The sequence below is a fragment of the Hippopotamus amphibius genome, chromosome 3, assembly GCF_030028045.1.
Source record: "Hippopotamus amphibius kiboko isolate mHipAmp2 chromosome 3, mHipAmp2.hap2, whole genome shotgun sequence".
Taxonomy (NCBI): domain Eukaryota; kingdom Metazoa; phylum Chordata; class Mammalia; order Artiodactyla; family Hippopotamidae; genus Hippopotamus; species Hippopotamus amphibius.
In genome coordinates, this window is record NC_080188.1 from 16344746 (window position 1) to 16368486 (window position 23741).

The following is a 23741-nucleotide window of genomic DNA, read 5'->3' on the forward strand; positions in this document are numbered from 1 at the left end:
AGCTAACTCTGTCCCTGTGGTTAAGCTATTCTGTACACAGTGGCACCCAGGGTGCAGGAACGCCCCTCCTTTGGTCACCTAGTAACTTTTCACTGGTCAACAAGAAGCTGAATAAACTATTATGTTGCAGGAAACTGCTTGGCTAGCTGACTTGGATCATCTCCTAGATTTTAGAAGAAAAAAAAAATCATCGCCAAGTTTAAATGTGCTAAACCTTTAGGCTTTGCTGTCAGGAAACAGTCCACTCTTGGAACGTAAAATGGATACAGAAGACATAGGCTCAGGTAAACTAGGCCAAATATTGAAGCAGATTTGGAGACAAAACCTGCTGCTAAAGCAGGCACTCCTGGGTGAAGACCATTGTGAAGGGGCTGGTGGGGCCACTTGGATAGCCACAGTGGTCTTTCTGGGTCAAGAACTCAGTGCAGCCCTTCACCAGCTCTTGGAGCACACTGCAAGGACTCTGCGCTCCGCCTGCCAGCAGCTGCATATACTGCTTGACAAAGACGATCATTGTACCTGGAGACAAGGCGAGTATTTCCTTTATTCTTTCTCTAAGAAATATTGAGTAGCCACTCTGAGAGTGCTAAGGAGCGTGCAAAAACTAGGATAGAGTCCCTGTCCACAAGGGACTGACAATTTAACATGGGAAATCAGTTAAGGGGAATGCACAATAGCAGGGGACACTGAAGCCAATTCCATTAGAGGCATAAAAATGAAATGCGTTAAGTCTTCAGAAATAGGTGAGATTCCATTTTTAGAGAGGGAAGTTTCGCTAGTGCAAATGCAGGATCTAACCTAAAGCTTAAGGAATGAAGTGGATTTATGCAGCCAGAAATTGGGCACCTTAAAAGACCATTCCAGGCAGAGGTGTTATTAGCAGGATCCAACACTTAGAAGTAGGAAAATACAGGCTTAGTCTGAGGCACGACAAGCAGTTTTTTCACATTGAAATACGATATTCTATTTTTAGACTCATTTGAACTTGAACCTGTGAATCGAAAAAACACTGGGAAGACTGGGTGGGATAGGATATGAAATTAGACTCCCGCACACATACACACATGAGGAGGGGTGCAGGTTCTTAGGAACAGGCCCAGTTGTGGATGCTAAGTACAACATGGCAGGAGGAACATGGTATCTGATGCCTATGATCTCAGGCAACAATGAGTTAGTCTAGATAAGAAGATGGGTGGCATCATTAAATCCAACTCTAAATAATATAGTGTCAAGGTAAGCAGACAGGTCTTATCAATCAAGAATCCAGATAATGTAAAGAAATTCAGTCTAGAGGGCAGATAGTGGACATCAGGGAAATCTGTCCAAAAGCACCATGACCCAGAGACCATCAGCTGGATCTCATAGCCAGGAACTGAATCTCTGGAGAGAACTGAATGTGGTCCTAGGCAACACATGAAGACAGATGATTGTTCATGGAAAATGATGAGGACTCAGCTACTGGCATAGGAGTTCAAAATAAAGACAGGGTCTCAGAGAAAGACAAAAAGCAAGTTGTCAGAACTAGAGCCCAATGATAAGACTAGACTAGTTAAAGAATGATTTAGTGATAATTTTGAAAACACTGAGCTATGGGGCCTTAAGTCACATATTTCTCAGTTCAGAATTGAATTCTAAAGATTGCAGAGTTGCTAAGCCTGTAAGAAACCATCAGGTGACCTCAACTGTGAGCAGAGGAGGGATGAACAAACAGGAAAATAAGAAGAAATGGGGGGATGGAGTGAGAGATTATATCAGATCAGATCATGGTGAGAGTTTACACCAGAACAAAGAGGCTTGACTTGGTTTATTAGCCCTTGAGTAGCCAGGTTCTAATCAGAGAATTGACATAATTAGAGCTACTCTTTGAAAGACTCATTTGAAAATTGCCAGTGATTACAAGTCCAGCAGGAGGAATAGTATAACCTAATCCAATCATAAGAGCAAACAAAATACCCAATAAAATACAGCATCTGCATCAGCAGAAATAATGTAGCTACGGTATGCCTGCTACCAAAGTCTTATCTGGAGAGCTCCGCTAAACTTTAGGTGAATAATTATAGGTGGATCATTGATAAACTATATAGTGCATTCGAAGAAGAAAAACAATTCTCAAAATCATACCAAATGAGGAATGATTGAGGGAGATGTTGACGTCAATTGAACAGCATCTTGTGGGGGAGGGAGTCATGATACCTTTCTTTAAATATTCAAAGCATTTTCACAAGCAATAGGGATTAGATTTACTCTTTGTTACTATGTTAAAAAGCAGTGCGTCCCCAATTTCTAGATGTGTTAAAAGAATTACAGTTGTACAGATGACTTCTCCTTCAAGAGGGAGATAGGCTTACAAGCCTAGTAAGGGTCTTTTTTAGATTTCTAGGGTAATTTCTCCATATTTCATTATGGAGAAACATAAATTGGTTAGTTTTGCATTTACTCTTTTTATGTCTCTGTGTGTATATGTGTGTAGAAATCATGACATTCATAGACTGCCTCATGAAAATAAAGGAATATTTGAGGAGCACTGCTACATTTCTACAGAAAGAAGAAAAGGAGATGTGTAATTTATGCGGCATGCGTGATGAATGTACTCCACTGCAGACAATGTCCGCCATTCAAGATATCAAAGCAACAGACATTGCTACAAGAGGCGAACAAAATGTCATAGAAACAGCTACTGTTTCTCCCACAAATGGAGAGGAAAGCCATTACACAAACCAGGTCCAGTTTAAAAAAAATAAAATACATAGGAGTTCAGAATTAGTGGAAGAAGAAAACAATACTTCATTGAATGGAGATGTAACAGGGCAAGAAGAGTCACAGAACAAAATGTTCCCAGATAATGCAGAAAATGAAGATGATAAACAAATAGAACACATGACTATTGAGAACATAAAGGGCAACAGGGAAGAGACACATGACATAATTCAGACAACAGAAAAAGAAATTCAAGAGACCTCAGAAAGCCAAAGAGAAGAGATTACCACATCCTCAACAACACGTGATATCTCCAATAAATATGTGAATAGTCTTCTTCCCAGTGATTCAGAGAGTCTAAAGCAAAAGAATAACATCATGGAAAAGGAGTAAGTAAATACAATGTGAAAGGTGCTTGTATGTGCCTACTTATATGTGTGTCTATTTATATATAAAGCAATATTTATACTTGAATAAAATTTTATATCTCCATTTCAGATCTCCAAAAGATATTACAAATCAATAATTCAGTTTAAATTACTCCCATAAAAATGTTTATGGCTGCTGTTCCTAATATTGTTTGTTACTTACAGTTTCAGGAAAAAGATTAAATGTTCCTTTAAAGGAAGAAGGAATTGCATATATAAGAAAGTAGTTAAAATGAGCAATTGTCCAGAACATGGACATTTTCCTAAGTCACTACTTTTTAGATTATCATAAGAAAAAACTAGGAGACTGCAGAGCTCAAATATTAGAAGAGAATTTCCTAGCCTCAGATTTATTTTATTTATATCCTCAAATAAACTCTCACATGTATTTTATTTATAAATCATCATATATTCATAACCTATGTCTGGAGAACTCTGGGAGTGCTGATGGACAAACTCTGGGAGGTTCTTAAAATTGAATGTGTATTTTCACACCTATTTTATCTTCTTAGAGATGGTCCAGAGCTTTCACCAGATTCTCAAAGAGCCCATGACTTCAAAAAAAAATATGTTGAAATTGACTGATCTATTCTGTGAATTATCTCCCCTATACAAAAGGGTAATAATCCATATTTGTCCAAATAAAATAAAATATTCACAAGCAGTATTTTCCCAGTAAAATTAAGACCCTTAGAAGGCAATGGGGAACAATAAAAAAAAAAAAAAATTGGTTTGGGAGACAGACAGACTCAAATTTACCTCCTGTTTTACTACATACTAGTTCTGTGACCCTGCTCAACTTGTTTCATTTCTCATCCCCATTTTCTTATTTTTAGAAATTATTGCTGGGATTATTTGGTAAGGTCAAATGAGAAAATCACCTAAAGGGCCTAGCACCTTGTTGCTTGGCAGGTGTTCACTCTCAGCTAAATATGTGTATGTTGATTTATTTCACCCCCAACAACCCTCACTTTCTCCTCCTCCCACACACCAAACTTCACTTATTCCCTCTCTGTCCTTTCAGACATACACACCATTTCCAGGACAACACCACAAATGAGTCTATGATCTCAGGCAAGTCATTTCGCCCACTTTGACCTTAGTTATCTCATCTATAAAATGAAGAGGTTGAGCTGGTTTAGCTGTGAGGTTCCCTACATGTCTGCAAATCTAATGAATTCTATAGATGTCACAGGAGTACCATTCGATGCATGAAAGACCCCCCTGGTTTGAAAGACTCGCTGCCCCTGCAAAACAACTATTAAAATAGTCAGTATGCAGTTGCCCATTTCACTTGAGAAAAACAGTAACACTTCACATCCTCACATTCAGAAATGACTCAAAGCATCAACTAATGAGTCACTGCTGAACCACTCCCTCTAACACCTCCTTTAGGTGTTCCCTAGTTAGTGATGTCCTCTCTGTGGCATGGAAAGCAATTTTGCTTGGCTTGCTTGTTTCAGAAGATGATGACTCACTGCAATTCCTCAGGCTAGGAAGCCACCGTGCCGCAAGAGAGACGAGTGTCATAAACAGAATCCAGCTCAGAATCTGTTGGGATTCCTCCCTGCAGAGCCTTTTGAAAAAAGTATATCTCTTCCAGGGTAGTTGTCCTACTGTGTACAAAACTCAAAGGGAAACAACACTAGAATAAACCGATGTGATTATTTTAGTGGCTGGACTAGATCTATTTGATTAGGTCTAGGGAAGTGGAAGCATTCACAGGTCTCCTTGCCCTTCTTCGTCTGTCAGTCCTTTGGAAGAAGAGTGTTTTGAGTTGGGTTTCCAGGGCACAAAATAGAGTCATTTTTGAAGTTATACAAAGGTAGATCACGGTATCCTCTATTAAATAATGTATCTAATTTTCTGAAACACCATTATCACCATGATGAGAGAATACTCAAACAGACCTACGTGCTGGTTAATTTTCTCTTCCTTCTAACTTTATGGGTTCAGAATTGTAAATATAAATAAATGACCCTCTCTGAAATTTCAACATATTTTTTAGATTTCTGTGTTAAAGGGCACTATAAAATTCAATTCACTAATTGAAAAATAGTTAAAAGCTGATTATTCTAGAACTGGGTATTAATGCTGCATTTTATAAAGATCCCCTTATTTCTCTTTGACATTGTTTATATTTCAGTCATTTCACTGGTATGAAATAAGAAATAGCAAGAAGAGGAGAAACGCAAGGTAGTTGCAGTAGAGAGCGAACATTTATGGAATACTCATTTACGCTAACCCACTATTATAAGAAGTTGAAATGTTTTATCTCATTCAATGCTCACATTATTATGGATGTGGTATTTGTTTCAGTTTGCTATGGATAAAGAAATCAGTGTTTTGTAATGACTTGAGGAAGTACGATATTATATTAGAAAGTTTGGGCTTTTGTGTTAAAGGTAGATGGACTCATTTATTGGTTCTACGACTTACTATCTGTGTGATCTTCAGCAAGTTAAAATTTCTAAACTTCACTTTCTTTATCTGTAAAATGGTAATGACAGTAGTACCTGCCCACATATGAGTAGAACCTCACACCCATGGTGTGAGGAGTTAAATGAAATACTGTATAGCCTAAATCCTGGTTCATAGAAAGAGCTAAAATATTAGCTATTTTAATAATAATTATTGATGTTAAAGGTCAAACAAATAGTAAGTGACTGATCTCAAAATTGAATTTAAACCTATAAGACTCTAAAATCTTAGGCAAAGGTGATAGTGCAAAAAGCAAAAGTAAAACCAATTGTCAAAATAAGTTTTTGGATTGATTCTTTGAGGATTGTAAATATTCTGTTCCTATTTACCGTGATTAAACATACATTCACAGTACTTTTGTACCTTTCTCAGTTTTTCTTAAAAATGTAATAAACATCGTCATTTGATGTAAAGTGTTTAGACAATCCCATTACCATATATATACATGTGTATATGTATACATACACACACATATATATCTATATGCCATATATGCCATATAAATACATATATATATATTTCCTTTCTTTAAAATTTAGAAAACTATTCAGGTATTAGTACTTGGTTTATCAAGAAGCTTTAGCAATCTTCAGATTTATATTTGACGTGAACAACACTGAGGAATGAATTGACTGCTTAAACAATAACAGTAATAACAAGAGTAACGACAGCTAACATATACAGTACCCACTATGTGCCAGGCACAGCTTTTTAATGACTTACTGTATAATGGTTCCTTTAATTCTCAGCCTTCCTAGGAGATAACTATTATCTTATCCATATTTTACAGTTGAGGAAACTGAGGCAGAATGAGGTTAAGTATCCTGCCCAACGTCACAGAGTCACTAAGTGGGAAAGCTGTGACTCACAACACAACGTGGCTTTGGAACTTGTGCTCTTAGGCATTTCACGATATAGTCCATAAATCACATAATTGAAAAAAGGATGTCCTTTTTTTCCCCTGCAGGTATCTTGATGTGCTGAATGATGATTCTGTCCCCCAAGTGTCTTGTTATATTACAGCACCATCCTATGTTCTACAACATCTAGAATGCCGGATAATTAATAATATGAGTTCTTTAATAGTGCGTGAACATGAAGAATTGGTCAGCAATGTCATCACTGTTGAGTGCTCCGACACGGAAAAGAGAATTCCATTTCCCATACGCATTGCAATTCCATTTACTGCACGTTACAGGGGAAATTACAGAGACATCATGGTGAAAGTGTCTGACGTAAACCTTCAATCAACTTATGTGACTCCAAATTCACTGGAAGGAATGAGAGGAAGTTACAAGGTTGGTAAATCCTTGACTACACTTGCATCTGCTGTTTGACTCCTCTTCTGACTATTACTCAGACTACAAGATCGTAGTAGAGATAAAATTGTTCCATTGGTAAAAAAATGGAAGGGTTCATAAGATTTATGCCGGTGAATTCATGTGCTGTTTTCTTTGGTTTGTTTTGTTTTGCTGTCAATAAAGATTAAAGAGCAGAGCTTACTGGTCAAATTTGGGAGTGAAGAACTTGAGTCTAGGACCCAGCAAATGTTACATTTTTGCCTGGGAATCAAAACCAACATCGTGGTTTAATTAGTTTCACTCTTTAGGTTAGCTTTAGACTAACATTTCTAATTGGATGGACCTTTGTCTAAATTGAAGAATTTTAGAATCCCCATATGCCATTAGCTTTATTTTTATTACTCATGGTTGGGAAAATATGTAAAACTAAACAATTTGTGTGTTTGTGTGTGTGTGTGTGTGCGCACATGCACCTTGAGATAGTTATTAAGTCTATAAACCATATTTAGTCTGTACGTGGAAAACAGTGTATGTGGTACTTAGGATGTGGGTTCTGGAGGAAGATTGCCTGGGTGTAAAGTTTCGTTCCTACACTTTCTGGCTATGTGAACTTGAGTAAATTATGTAACCTTGCTATGACTCAATTTTCTTCATCTGAAAAATGAGTACAATAATAGTGTCTACCTGATAGGGTAATAAGGATTAAATGAGAAAATACACTCAAGAAGATAAAAGGAAGTCTATACATACATGTTAGTAGTTAATAAATTATCATTTTCATGGTAGACTTTCTTACAATAACTCTGAAGCCATCTATGGTGACAAATTCATATATTTTGAAGAAAGAATATATACACAATTATTAAACAGCATAGCATTGATGGGAACTAAAGTTTAAGGTTCTTCTGTGGACTGCTGAACTTATTTTTAAATAATGAAAATATTTGTCTTTTTAGCTTTTATATAAGTTGTCATTATTTAAAAAGAAGGACAGGGAATAAATGTAAAAAAAGCTATACATGCAAACAATTCTTTTTAATTCATCTCTTCCTTTTCTGATTTGGGTCTTTTCTGAGTTACAAAGTTATATAGTTGCATATGAAAGCTAAGCCTGTTCTAATTATTTACTCCCGCTCATGTAACTAAGACATTTTATATTTAGTCTAGGAAGCCTGTAAGTATAATAGTCTAGTCATCATTGCCCTTGCTTGTGGCTTTTTAATCTTGACCCATCCGTGTGACTATCATAATGAAAACAAAAACAGCTCATAGCACATGTGCTTTTCACCAAACAGGCATGCAAGATGGTTAGTAAATAGAAAACGCAAAAGAAAGAAAATAAGAGAACCATTGTCTACTGAAAAAAATAAAAGCATATACTTTTCTTTTTATAGTTTTCTAATGGTAGTTATGCCTATGTTTAGCTCAAGAAGATTTAAGCTCTGGATTCCTTCCAAATTTTTATGTGGCTCCTACGACATTTAAGAATTCTAATTCTGGAGTCAGATAAACCATCATCAGAGCTCTGCTCCTGACACTCCCCTGCTTAAAAACCCTTCCGTTTCCCCAGAATCTGCCAAATCTACTCTGACTGCATGGCAACCATCATGAGTTCCCAGAAAAGCTTTCTTTCTCACCTCTCACCATTTTCCCTCTGGCCAATTAAGAATATTCATCATGCCCTGAATTTTCCCAGCGACGGATTCATGACGTGATGTTGTGAAATCTCTTCCTTAGTCGGTTTTCAAATGATAGCTTATTTCCCATTGTGATTGTCCCTGAAATGTTTGTGTGTGTGTCTGCATGATTATCCACTCATACCTGGGTGGAGCCCAGCTGGTGTTTAGGGAAGCATGAATAGACCAGATTACTTCTAAGTCTTCCTCTTCATTTTAAGCTTTGGTGATTATACGAGTAGATAATTTTGTTTTCATTTATGTACTCAGTTCCTTTTTGTGTGATAAAAAAGCTTGACTATGTCCCTGCATACATGCGTTCCAAATTTAAATGTCACCATATAAAAAAGAAACACAAATGTGTCTCTTTGTAATCATCTGTTCCCTCTGCATGGAAGAGAGAAACAGAGAAAATGACTTTATCAAGAGATTGTGAGTTGTCAGAAGGAAGAATGTGCTGATAGCACAGGTGCTGTAGGATTTGTGTGAACTACCCAATGATGAAATTTAAGTCCTTGGATTTCTTAAAACATTGTTAATCTTCTGGGTAAAGGCCAATATTTAAAGTCCAAGTTCATTCTGGTAAAGGAGGAGAGGATTCCAAATATAAAGAATATGTGTGAAAACACTAAATGTGATTGCCCATTATGTATTTACCTTTTGGGGGGAATAATTTAAATTTAAAAATACATTTATGTCTCTCTTTTCTATTGCGTAGTTCAAATTTGAGAAACTCCTTATATCTACTTCTAATTCATCTCATGAAAGGACCATCCATTTGGGGTTAGTGAAGTAATCCTCAGTTGTGGGAGATTACAGGGACAGCACAGAACTGTTGTTGTTTTTTCTTTTCCCACAGCCATAGAATATGTACAGCCGGTACTTCCAGAGCAATGCACTATTAATGTCCTTTAATGCCATTGTCTTAATGTCCTTCAATCCACACAGGGGACCTGTGCTGAAGTGAAAGTTTACAAGTTGGGTATCTTTTCTGTTGTGTCTTGTTTAAAGAAAGAGTCCTTTACTGTAACAAAGAAAGGCCTTACTCTTAAGCCAAGCATGGATTCTCGAATATCCTTAAATTACCCTCCAGGAGTTTTCAGCTCATCAGTGCTTGTACAATTAAAGGTAAATATTAAAAACTAGTGAGTTTCTTCTAGATTTTGTGGGTCATCAAACATCATCCTAAAAGGATGGAGAAGATACAAATATTTTATATAACAATAAATGAATTCTTAAACTTTTAATGACCTAACTTAATAGTGTCATCATTGACATAGTGATAATTTGGAGCATATTAAATCTCATCCCAAAATAAATCCCTGCCTTATTTTAAAGCATTTTCTAGCTAATTTTTTGTGTTGTTTTATGATATTTGTCGACAAAAACAAATGTTGAATATCCATGATAGAATTAATGCCAGACATTGGGACTTTCATATAATTCAAGATTTCCACCTGAGAGGATGGTTAAAAAAGAGGCTAATCAATTAAAATACTTACGGTTGTAAATATTTAGTTATACTTAATTATAAAACAGTCCTTTTGGGGGATGAGAATTTACTATACACAAACATTATTTACAAGGTGTACAATGATGTATCAACGTACATTTTAGAAGACATATTTCCTCAATATTTCCTATCCTTCTAGCCTAACTCTTCCTCATGCTCTCCTAATTTCTACAAGTTGTTACCATAAGTGGTAAGCAGAGAAGAAAAGTTTAGGAAGAAAACATATTATAAATAATTTATTTAGAAATATTTTTGGAATCGTCCTAGCTATTTTTATTAGCCATTCTTATGTGAGAGGAAATAAATATAGTCTTGTTTTTCTAGTTTCTGAAGATCACTTGATCTAACAATAGTTCTAATTAGAAATTATGTAAAATGTCTATTTTGTTTTCTAGGTCATTTTGTTGCCTACAATTAAGAATGTTTCTCAGTTATTTATAACATAGAACAAGGAACCTAGATTTCAGAAAGGCTTTGTAAAAAGAAGACCAAATGCTGTGATCTTTTATAAATTAATGTACTGTTGATTCCAATCAACAATGTAGAGAATAATGTATAAAACTATGTTCCATTAAATTTTCAGAAAATTGACTTAGAAATATGCTGATACTTTGTATCTTCTGCTATTAAAATATAGGAATACATATCTATTTTTCCTTTGTTTAGGTCCAACCAATTGACCCGTCTCTGGTGGCATATTTAAAAACTCAGCAAGATACTTCCTACTCTTTACTATCTACAAGCCCTCTGATTCATGTTCAGCACCCATCAACACATCCTTTCCAGAAGCCAATCACTGTATTCCTACCTTGTTCTCCACATCCTGATAAAAAGAATCTTGGGTCTGAGATAGATCATAAAAGAACAGCTAGTGCCACAACAAACAGAATCACACCTTTATACCTCAACCGGTGAGTTAGACCCTAATGTCTCGAGTTGACTTGATGGTAAACAAAGAAACTTAAGTGATTAAAAGTGTAATCAGATGTATTCAAATATCAGTATTGAAATATGCTGAAATATTTTTAGTATAGACATAAAATATTGTGGCTCCAGGAGTGTAATGATTTTAGATGTAACAGGTCCAAACGTCTGCTGTGTGAAAACACTGACACAAAAGAGATAAAATTAATCTTTGTTTTTTTTTTTTAAAAATGTGGTATGGTTAATTTTACAAAGATGTGACATGATGAATGTAATTTCTATGTTTAAGAGCATTCTGTTAATGTGGGAACAGATTAACCTGATCTTTTAAAAAATAAATTTCAGTCTACATTTGCCATATAGGCAGTTTCCTTTCTCTCCTAATTTATTATTTTTTTTGGTAACACGGACACAATGTAATGATTCTAATTTTTTTGTAGTTTTTTTTTTTTTTACAAGTCAGGTGCCATAAACACTCAAATACTCCATCTCTTAAAAAGTATGTTTACAATCAAAAGAATTACATTGTATTAAGTATTGTAAGTAATCTTGGGATGATTTAAAGTATACGGGAAGATGTATATAGGTTATATGCAAAGACTATGCCATTTTACATAAGAGACTTGAGCATTCACAGATTTTGGTACCTGTGGGGGTCCTGGAATCAATCTCTTGAATCTGGATACCAAGGAAGGACTTAAGAAGTATGCAAGCTTGGTCTGGACTCACATATCTCTATTTCTAATCATGACTTTCTAAGTAGCTATCATCTATTTAGTTTGAGGCTGCAAGACTAGAAATCGAGAAGTGGATTATTTGCTCTTTACCCCTGTGTTTCTAATTTAGGAAGCTGACAATAGTAGAACATTGGGTTGTGTCTAGGAGATGAAGTTAAACTTTCCCTAGTATTAGGTAAGCAAGAGAGAATATAGAAATATAGAAATATAGACATGATCCAGTTGTACATGTCTTAGCTACTTGGGAGATATATATATATATATATATATTATATATATATATATATCCATGCTTCTGTATATCATAGTAAAGTAAGAGTTAAAATCAGGAATATCCTGCAGTTTCCTATTTAAATGGATGTCTAACAGATTAAGACATTCTCTTTCAAATACCCCCTAAAATACACACACATATGTATTTTATATACATATACATTTTATATCTGTATAAAATGAGAGCTTTACTCTATAAACATTGATTCTGACTGGTGACCTAATGCTAAAATCTAGTAAGTATTTCTACTGTCTATAGGGTAGATTGCAAAGGATTAATAAAAATAATTTGTGCCTGACCGTGTACTTTATATCATAAATGAAAACAGTTCCATTTGCCAGAAAGATAATAGAAAACCAATTTGCCTGTCCCTGATTGTCAATCTCATAGTCTATATATACCAATGAGAATAAAAATGTATCCCTGTAATACACAGATATCATTTGTGGAAGTGACTAGATCAGTGTTTCTTTGCCTCTCCTTTGATATATTTCAATATCCCTCAGAAAAAAACAGGAAGAATGTGGAGAGAAATTGGAGGCAGCATACTGCATTGCCGAACATGAAATTGCCAAAAGTATAGGGATAATGGTAGAGGCAATAAGATCCCTAAAAGATATGCATGCTGAGGGTGGCACATTTTCATACACTTAGTCGACTCAAAGCATTGGAAATCCACTCAGCATGGGTAAGAGAAGATTACACCTTCATCCAGAGAAATTATACTCAGTAAAAATGACTAGACACTGAACATCGGTTTAGAAATTATGTGCATGCACCTGCCTGCTAGGTCTAAGAAAGAGATTCAAATGCCAACCAAATAGAAAGTGAGCAGAAAAATATTCATTGAAGCATAAGAAAAAACCCAAGTCCTCCATGCTGTCTTAAGGGAAAAAAAAAAAGTATCAATCAGTACCAAGACTTCAAAAGAAGAACAAAAACAACAAAAAACAAACTATAGGAAAGAGGAAAGAAAACACCATCCTGACATTTCACAGTAATTTGAATAGAAATCTATTTTGTAAGTTTACTAGTATCCAATAAGCAAAATTTCTAAGAAACAGAGAGCCATCAGGATAGACCAAGAAAAGAATGAAGAACAACAGGGTGAGATACAAAGATAACAAGCTGAGATGAAAAGCCACTAAGGTATGATAAGGACTCATCTGAGGTGATGTAGCCTAATAATTATAAGTACCATTGAAAAAGAGACCAAACCAATCATAAAAGAAGCAATAATCAAGGGTATGGAAATGTAATTTTCTGATGTTGATTAAAACTTTGAGTTAGAAAGTGTTGATTTCAAAATTTATGGAAAAAAAACCCCTATACTTAGACAAAACATGGCAAACTGAAATGTACATTTAAATTAAATGTAATTCTATAAGAATGCATTCAGCAGAAACAGATTAAGTAAGAAGGAATAAAATCAGTCTAGCCCCAGGCTCATTCTTTACAGCACAAAATATCAAGGAAAAACCTACTAAAGCCTTCAAAGATTTGAAGGGAAGATGTTGTGGAATTAGGGTTTTCAGCTATCAAACAAGGTTTCTGTTTTGTTTTGTTTTGTTTTTTAATACAAGGGCTCACAAAATGTACTACTCACTTGTTCTTAACAAAATAGATAGAAAAGAATAATGAGCTAAGGATAAAATAAAACTTAAGAGATCAAGAATAGGAGAGTATGGACTCCCCTGGTGGCGCAGTGGTTAAGAATCCACCTGCCAATGCAGGGGACATGGGTTTGATCCCTGGTCTGGGAAGATTCCACATTCCGAGGAGCAACTAAGCTTCGGCCCCACAACAACAGAGCCTGCGCGTAGAGCCCGTGAGCCGCAGCTACTGAGCTGCGCACGGCAACTACTGAAGCCCGCATGCCTAGAGCCCGTGCACCGCAACCAGGGAAGCCACTGTAATGAGAAGCCTGTGCACTGCAACGAAGAGTAGCCCCCGCTTGCCGCAACTACAGAAAGCCCAAGTGCAGCAATGAAAACCCAATGCAGCCAAAAATAAATAAATAAAACAAACTTAAAAAAAAGAATTTGAAAGTAATTCTTATTTTCAAATATCTAGAATTGAATATAAATAACATAAAAGCAAAAGAAAAAAGAAAAAGTAAAAATTCATGTGGCAAAGTGGTAACAGAAGGAAAACAAGCAAACAGCATGGTGACATTAAAGAGAAAATACATAAGTAAAATCATCAGTTATATTAAATAAATATAAATAGGTTAAACACAATGTATTCCAAATTAATCTTAAATATTTTTAATCCTTTATATGCTGCGTTTACAAAGATTTCCTTAGATTTATTATTTATTTTATCGATTTTACTGTCAATTGTTCAAGCTGTTCATTTTAATAATTAAATTCTCATTTCTAAAAGTCTCTTGCTATATCTTAAAAATCTTAAAAAAAATCTTTTTCCAAGGTACTCTTTTTTCATTATAGTTCTCATTTCTTCTTTTATTCCTTTAATCATTGTAATCACTTTTATTTCAAGTCTCATTTAGATTATCCTGTCACCTACAAGCATGATATTAACTATGCTGTCTATTAGCATGGTGTATGCTAGTAACTCCATTCTATGAATCTTATCCTTAGAAATTCATTGCTGAGTACTGATTATAATTTTTGATCAGATCAGCTTTTCTTCTCCCCTTCCCTTCCACCCAGAGCAGCTTTTGTGTGCTTCTTTGTTGCTTTCTTGAGCCAGTGTTCAAAAAGATTTGGGTTGTTTTTGTTGTTTCTCGTTTCATGGCCAGTGCTGCCCTTTGGGGATTCCAGTTTTTTGACTGAGTTAGTTCCAGCTGACAGCTGGAGGATGTATCTTATGTGCCTGAGTACATGTTAGACACCAGCCCCCACACCTCTGGTGTGTGTGGGGTGGGGGCAGGCTGATGAGGGTGGGAGGATTCATAGAACCAGTTCCTCATGTTCCCTGGGGAGCAAAGAGGATTCTAGGTTTTTGAAATTCCCCCCCGCCCCCCAGATCGAGGGGATTTTCTTTCCAGCTTTTGTGTTCTTCTAACGTGTGTGTGTGTGTGTGTGTGTGTGTTTGAGAGAGAGACACATTTTGTCCAGCATTGTCAGATTACCATTTGTCATCAATTCAACTAGCCAAGGTGCCAATTTCTTTTTTCTTCTCCATTTCTTTGCCTTAGCACATGATCTCTTTCCTTTTTCTACCATGTTTAGCTGAAGAACTCTCATTTATTCTGTAAGTTGAAGCTCAACTCTTTCCTTATCTGTCAAGACAGTCTGTGATCTCCAGGAGGGATTGACTGCTCCTATCTTTGCAGCAGCTCTAATCTTTTGTACATCCTAAATCACACCATAGTATTATTAAATTCTCTTTTCCATTTATCATCACAGCATAATTATCACATAGTTGGTGCTATGTTGCATTAGTTGAATTAAATAAATTAATGAGTAAATTTGTGGAAATGTAAATTGTGTCATTGATTTTCTATACTTTCTGGCAATACTAAACTGTTAAGTTATAAAATGCTCTGTTCTATTAGTGCTAGACATGGGAGATGCAGTTTTCCCATCCAGTGGGGCATAAAACAATTAAATGAGAACCTATATGAACTATTTATTTAACATTCTTTTACCAAAGGGTGAAAGCCAGATGAACATTTTCTGTGGAAATAGAAACACAATGAAGCAATCCGTGCCTCAGAAGATAAAAAAGATGAAATCGATTTGAGGCCAAAACACAGTATGAATATAAAGAATAAAAGGTCTTTGTTGCAGTTCATTCCTTCATGTGTGAATGATCTGTAGAAAAGATGAGTTATCTGATTATGAGCCAGAAAAGATTTCTTGACAGTAATGAAAGGAGAAATTAATTTATTAAATAGAAACTTATTCCATATTATGCAAGAAATATTTTAGACAGTTAGATGGGAAATTGTTTTTTTGCATGAAAAATGCCATTTCTATATAATGCTATTGGTTTTAAGATCATCTTATTAAAGTGTAATCTGTGGGACTCCTGGTGGCGCAATGGTTAAGAATCTGCCTTCCAATGCAGGGGACACGGGTTTGAGCCCTGGTCTGGGAAGATCCCACATGTCACGAAGCAACTAAGCCCATGCGCCACAACTACTGAGCCTGCGCTCTAGAGCTCGCAAGCCACAACTACTTAGCCCATGCACCACAATTACTGAAGCCCGCATGCCTAGAGCCCATGCTCTGCAACAAGAGAAGCTACCACACTGAGAAGCCCATGCACCACAACAAAAAGTAGCCCCCACTTGCCACAACTAGAGAAAGCCTGCACGCAGCAACAAAGACCTAATGCAGCCAAAAATAAATCAATCAATTAATTAAATAAATCTTTAAAAAAAGATTAAAAAATTAAAAAAGGGTCTACTATAAAAAATATATGTGAGTCATACACAAGAATATTTGTATAATATATGTGTCATATCACAAAAAATAGTAAAATGGAGAAACTGGTAAATCTACCACGTAACAAGCAATTAGGTATTATCAATACAATTCATCGCCTTACTTCTCTCTCTGCATTCCATCCCTTACCTCCCTACCCTAATTGCTCTTCATCTTCACCAAAGTTAACCACTACTAGGAAATTTTGAATCATTCCTTGTTTTTATTTATTTTTTAGTTTCATCAATATATTTTTATTCATCCCAATACAATATCTTGTTTGGTTTTGTCTGTGTTTGCTGTTTGTAAAAATGGTACCCTACTGTGTATAATCTTATGGTCCTGCTTTTCCATTTATAATTGCGTAAAGTTCATTTTCAGTTCTATATAATGTTCTATTGAACAGCTTCATATTTTATTTATCAGTGTTCTTAATGATGGACACGGGTCGTTTCAATTTTTTTTTGCCAATACAAACAGTACTATTATGATTATGCTTCATTCAAAGTGTATTTGTGTAAGTACTTCTTTGGAGTATCTACCTAGAAGTCTCATGTTGAGTCATAGGGCAAGCACATGTACAATTTTAAAAGTTTTATGAAATGGGAGAACTAAATATCATCCTCCCACTGTTGATTTTTATCTTTTCTAGCCTTGCATATTGTCAGATTTTGCAATTTTGAAAATCTAATAGGTGTAAAATGGATCTCCTGCGGTTTTAATCTGCAATGCTGTGATTACAATGAAGGTGACATCTTTCATAATGGCTTTTGTTAGACATCTGTGTTTTCTTATATGTGAGGTATCAATTTCTTTGTTCATTTTTGAATTTTTTTCATTGATTTGTAGGATTATAAATGTCTCAGTGCTAATCCTTTGCCAGATTATTGCCTGTATTTTTACATTTATGTGACGAATTTATCATACGCTTCTTTTATGATCAGTGCTTTTTGCCCAGTCCTAAAATACTTATATCTCCTAAATCATAAAAATGTTCTTCTTTATTATCTTATAATTTTAAAGGTTTGAATTTCACGTAAGTCTTCAATCCATCTGAAATTGACTTTTACACACGGTATGAGGTAGGAATTCTTTTTTTTCCATGTGGGTAACATTTTACCAGCATGATTTACTGAATAATTCTTTCTTTCCCCGACAATCTGCAAGACCTCCTCTGTCACATAACAAATTTTCTTCTTCTGAGCTGTTCCATTGGTCAGTCTTTTTACATAGTTTCGAGCCAATCTAATACTCTCATAATTGTTAAGGTTTTATAATAAGTCAATATCTGATAGGTAAGCCATATTATATTCTTATTCAGGGGATTTTTGTTTTTTTCTTGAAACTTTCCCGTTCATATAAAATAGAATCATTTTGTTAAGGTCCACAAGAACAAAGTCTGTTGGGATTTTGCTAGTAATTGCATCTGACATATGCGTCAATTTGGAGAAAAATGACATCTTTAGCATATTAAGTCTTTAAATCTGTTACCTATAATATATGCTTCAATTTGTGTAGTTTCCTAATGTCTTTCAATGAAGTGTTATCAAGGTCTCCACATACGTACTACACACACTTTGCTAGGCTTATTCCTAGATGCCTTATAGTTTTGGCTGCTATTATAAATGGTACGTAAAATCTTTGCTTTCTCATTATTGGGATATATATATAGGTATAGATATATAGATATAAATGAATGCATTAGATTTTTCTACAGTGGTATCGAAGCCGGCTGCCTTTTTAAACCTTCTCTGTTTCCAGCAATTGTATTTTTTATATCTTAAGGTTCTACTTAGTTCATATTCAGATTTCCCTCATCATTCTTGATAGTCTCTTGCTGACTGCTTATTTTTATGATACTGTCCTTTATCTTATTAAACTTTTCATATATAGTTGTTTTTTCATTCTGTAACTACTAATTCTGATACCTGCAGTTTTTGAGAGTGTTGCCTTTTGCTTCTGCTGTCATTCATGGTGTTTACTTCTTTATCTGTTTGGGGACTTTTGTTTGTGATCACGTAAATGTGAGATTTCTGCAGGTGTAAAGGAAGCTGCTTTCCTCCAGATGGCATTTATTTCTGTCTCTGCTAAGAACCACATGCTGCTTACTTGGGACTACTTCAACCTCTTTGAGAGTCTTGGTCAAGGTCTCAAGTTCACCTTTTATGGTGAGGATCTCAAGGATCACAGTTCCTCGTTTTGCTCACTTGACTATCACTTACAGTTTCATTCTCCTGTATCTAAGTTATTGGAAAGGAATTTGTCCTCATAGTAATCCCATGATTACTGGCTGTTTGCCCCCTGATATTTGACCCTGGTTTCACAGATGTTTTGGAGGGGAATTTGAGATGTTCCCTCAAGATTCCTCCTGCTTATTGCAAGCCAAAAAAAAAAAAGAAAGAAAGAAAAGAAAAAAAAAAAAAGCATATTTATATTTATCAGGATTCAATTGTTTAGCCTTATGGAGATAGAGACCATAGATTACTTACTATCAGTTTGTTATTTATAATCTTGTGTCTTGTATATTTAATTTATAATAGTTAAAGTTTCCACTGAAAAAAGTCATTTTATTTATTTACTTTTTAGTTTTACTGTGGTATAATTAACAAATAAAATTGTAAAATATTTAAAACATGCATCATGGCGATTTTATATATGGACACACTGTGAAAATTCCTCCCATCAAGCTAATTAACACATTCATTGCCTCACATATTAATCATTCTAAAAAATTTTTTGGTGAGAATATTTAAATTTTACTCTCTTCTGTTAGCAAATTTCAACTATATAAGTGTTACCAATTATAATCACCATGTTTTACGTTAAGAAATTGTAATTTTATGAAAAGTAAAACCACACATGCCATATTTTTCTTTGTACTTATCAGCCAGTAATATATTGTCGACACAGGTTAATTTCATTTAATAGAATGAAATGGTTTCAGCAAAATTTTGAAGCAAATGCTTACTGACAAAATGTGATTTTTTACATTTATTAAACATAGAGGTAGTATATTGGAAATATTTTTAATTTATTATATACCTTTGTACTTAAGAGTATATAACGTTACCTGTGGATTGCAAAGCCAAGAGAGGAAGAATTTAATTTAATTTCCAAATCAAAAAGAAACTATCACTCAGAAGAGACAATAGAATATTGAAGGAGAAGACCAATGTTGGAGGACTGACGCTACCTGACTTCAAGACTTACTATAAAGCTATGGTAATCAAGACAGTGTGGTATTGACGACAAAAGAATAGACACATTGATCAATGGAACAGAACAGAGACTCCAGACATAGATCCACATAAATATAGTCAACTGATCTTTGGCAAAGGAGAAAAGGCAATACAATGGAGCAAAGACAGTGGAACAAATGAACATCCACATGCAAAAAAAATAAATGAATCTTATACCCTTCACAAAAGTTAACTCAAAATAGAATGCAGACATAAATGTAAAACACAAAACTATAAAACTCATAGAAGATAACACAGGTGAAAATCTAAATGATCTTGGGTATGGCAATGACTTTTTAGATACAACATCAAAGGCATTGTCCATGAAAAAAATAATTGATATTCTGGACTTCATAAAATTAGAAACTTCTGCTCCGGGAAAGAAAACATCAAGCGAATGAGAAGATGAGCCACAAACTGGGAGAAAATATTTGCAAAAGACACATCCGAAGAAGGACAGTTACCCAAAATATACAAAGAACTCCTAAAACTCGACAATAAGACAAAGACCTGATTCAAAAATAGGCCAAAAACCTTAATAGATACCTCACCAAAGAATATGTCCAGTTGGCAGATAAGCATTTGAAAAGATGATCCATATCATATGTCATCAGTGAGATGAATATGGAAACGACAAGGAGATACCACTACATACCTATTAGAATGGCCAAAATCCAGAACGCTGACAACCTCAAATGCTGGTGAGGATGGAGAGCAGCAGGAATTCTCATTTGTTGCTGGTAGAAATGCAAAATGGTACACTTTGGAGGACAGTTTGTTGGTTTCTTACAAGACTAAATATAATCTCACCATATGACCCAGCAACAGCACTCCTTGGTATTTCGCCCAAAGGAGTTAAAAATGTATGCACACAGATGTTATAGCAGCTTTATGCATAACTGTCAAAACTTGGTAGCAAGCAAGATGTCCTTCAGCAGGTGAATGAATAAATAACACCCATACAGCAGAATATTACTTGGCACCAAAAAGAAATGAGCTAACAAGCCACAGAAAGACATGGAGGAAACAAATGCATATTGCTAAGTGAAGGAAGCCAATCTGCAAAGGCTACTTACTGTATGATGCATACTGTATGACACTGGAAAAGGGAAAACTATGAAGACAGTAAAAGCATCAGTGGTTGTAAGAGTTTGGTGTTGGTGGGGGGATGAACAGGCCGATGACAGAGAATCTTTAGGGTGGTGAAAATACTCTGTACGATACTATAATGATGGATACATGTCATCATGTATTTGTCCAAATTCATAGCATATGCAACACAAAGAGTGAACCCTAATGAAACTATGGAGCTTTGGTGATTATGCTGTGTCAATGTAAGTTCATCAGTTGTAGCAAAAGTATACCACTCTAGTGGGGGATGTTGATAAATGGAGGAAGCTATGCATGTGTGGGAGCAGGTGATATATGGGAAATCTCTGTACTTTCCTCTCAATCTTGCTGTGAACCTGTAACTGCACTAAATATATAGTCTAAAAAAATTGATTTATTCTTGAATACACAAGCTGATTTAATAAAGGTTGATTATGTTTTATGTAACTATTAGTACATCAAAATGTTATCTTTTGTAGAGTATAATTAAGGGCTATTCACTGCCAGGCAGTACAAGTTGTCAAAGTTTGCTAATAGTATGTGTAAAAAAAAAAACTGTTTAGTTGCAGCACTAAGAATAGCTGGGATTAATAAGGATGCCACCAAATTATTTAACTTCAATATGAATTGTATCTATTATCATATTAAACTGTAAATTTTAGGTGACAGATGTGCTAACTAAGCTAATTGTGATAATAATTTTCAATATATACAAATATCAAATCATCATATTGTACATATTAAACTTACACAAAGTTACACGTCAATTACATGTCAACTGGAAAATAATAGCCTAAATTTGATCTTAATATCATTAAGCATTTTTTTGATTTTAAGTGACAGAAAAACAAACACAAAGTGCTTAAGAAAAAAAGAATTCTTTGGTCCACGTAAATTATAAATCTGCAGATATTTTTATTTTAATATTTCTCTTTAACCAGAAAGAACCCAGTCTCTCTTCTCTTTCTGCTTTCCTCTGTGCCACTTCCATTCTCTGACATGCTTATTTCTCATGCTGGCCATATTGCTGCATCTTCAAAATTTCAAGTTCAGTAGAAAAGAGGAAACTTCTTTACCCTATGAGTATACATAAGAGCCTTGGGTCTTATTCTTACTCTAAATCTATCACAAACCCATCACTGAACAGATCACTGAAACCGAAAGGAAGATGTTCTGCACAAGGCAGGCTAGCCTAGTTTCTGGCATGATTACAAAAACCTGATTCATCAAAGACGGGCTGCCCCTTGATCGTCTCACTCCTAGACTTAAGCTGAAGGGCAACTACTGTTTGGTTGCTGTCATTGGTGGCAGAAGAAAGAGCTTTGGATAGACCCATACTAGCAATTAAATGCTTAGCCTGAAAATGACAACTGTTCATTATTCATTAACCAGAACTAGTTACATGGCTTCACTCAACCATAGGGGCAAGGAAGTGCAATTCTAGAATGTGCTCAGAATGAGGGGAAATTTGGTATTTTGGCAAACAGCACTGATGAATGCCAAATGTACTATTTAGCTCAGGTCATATACCCACCTAGACCTGGGAGTAGGGTCAGCCCCACCACAGTTGAAAACGTAGATTTTCACAGAAAACTTAGGCTATTAAGAAAAAAGCAGGAGTTGTTATGAGAAAAAAATTAATATTACATATAATTAAGTCAATTTCTAGTAAATGACCAAAGTTCTGGATTCAGTATGAGTGTATCTTCCTGTGTTAATAGATTATTAACTTCCAAGTGTCAAAAATTTTACCGTATTTGTGGTTGTAAACCAAAAGCCAAACTGTTCTATTTTCCCCTTTCCTCTTGATTTTAACCTGGTTCCTCAACACAGTCTAAAGTTTTCAGAGTAGATATTTTAAATCTAGTTCAGTTCCTAATTTGTGATTTATAGGACAGCTCAAACTGTGAAATTAAGTGGTTTTAAACTCGTAACTAATTCTATTCACAAATTAAGATGTGAGATTCACACTTAACGCCTTCATTCCTAAGTATCTAGCTAGAATGGTTCTGTCCCCGTTGTGGGTTTTAGCATCATTAGACCAGGTTTTGTTTTTCTTTTCCCAGCAAGATGTGCAGTATCAAGGATTTTTCTTCCTATAGTTGTGATGAAATGACACCCATTTAAGTGAATTTAAGAAAAGAAGAGTTTATTATAAGGCTACAATAGGTAATCTCTGCTTTCTCCGTCTTTAAGACTACACTAATTCTTTCATCTTGGTTTTTTTCCCTTTTCTCTCTTAGCATCCTTTCTGTTTTTCCTTTCTTATTAATCTCTCTGCTTATTCATTTTCATAGCCCAGGGCACTACAGCCAAAGGACAACAAGTTAAAATCTGGGCCTCTTTCTTAGTCAAATTGTCAAAGAAAGGAAGCAGATTGGCTACCTGTTAGAAATTGATCTACTATTAGCGAAATCAGCTCTGGTTGGGGGGAAGTATCACATAGTATGTACAGCTGCCTCTTTTAAGGCTTTGAGGTGGGGCAGGTTAGCAAGAAGGAGAATTGTGCAAGAAAGCTAATTGGCCATGTCTGCTGTAGGAATTAGGATGAGAATATCAATACCATTTGTGCTTACTACAATCTTAAGTGCTTTACAAATTTTAATATTTAATCCTATGAGGTGGATAGTATTATTACACTCATAGATAAGAAGACTGAAATATAAAGAGGTCAAATAACTTGCTCATGGTCACACAATTAATAAGAGGAAGAGCCACTCAGAATTTGAAAGTAGGCAGTATTGCTTCAGAGTCTATAGTTGCTATACCACGAGTCTTGGCTATCCTAAAGCATAGGTTTACATCAGTGAGTTTATTGACTTGGGATAGTCCCTTAACTGTTCCGCCAGTAGTAAAATGCTTCTCATTCTCCAAAGCTCATCTTGAATACTAGCATTTCCACTTTGCAAGCTTTCCTGAGCACCTTCCTCCTGCTGTTAGACCATCCTGTACATTCCCTTCCTG

The 23741-nt window shown here is 35.2% G+C and overlaps 1 protein-coding gene across 1 annotated transcript in view; it reads left to right on the forward strand.

The window, feature by feature from the left end:
- Nucleotides 1-259: 259 nt before the first annotated feature.
- DTHD1 (death domain containing 1) overlaps nt 260-23741 on the forward strand; it is a 75735-nt gene continuing 52253 nt past the window's right edge. Inside the window, exons 1-5 of the mRNA XM_057726903.1 lie at nt 260-530; nt 2471-3086; nt 6574-6904; nt 9532-9711; nt 10763-11007. Of these exons, the coding sequence (XP_057582886.1) occupies nt 260-530; nt 2471-3086; nt 6574-6904; nt 9532-9711; nt 10763-11007 (1643 nt within the window). The remainder of the gene's footprint in view (nt 531-2470; nt 3087-6573; nt 6905-9531; nt 9712-10762; nt 11008-23741) is intronic.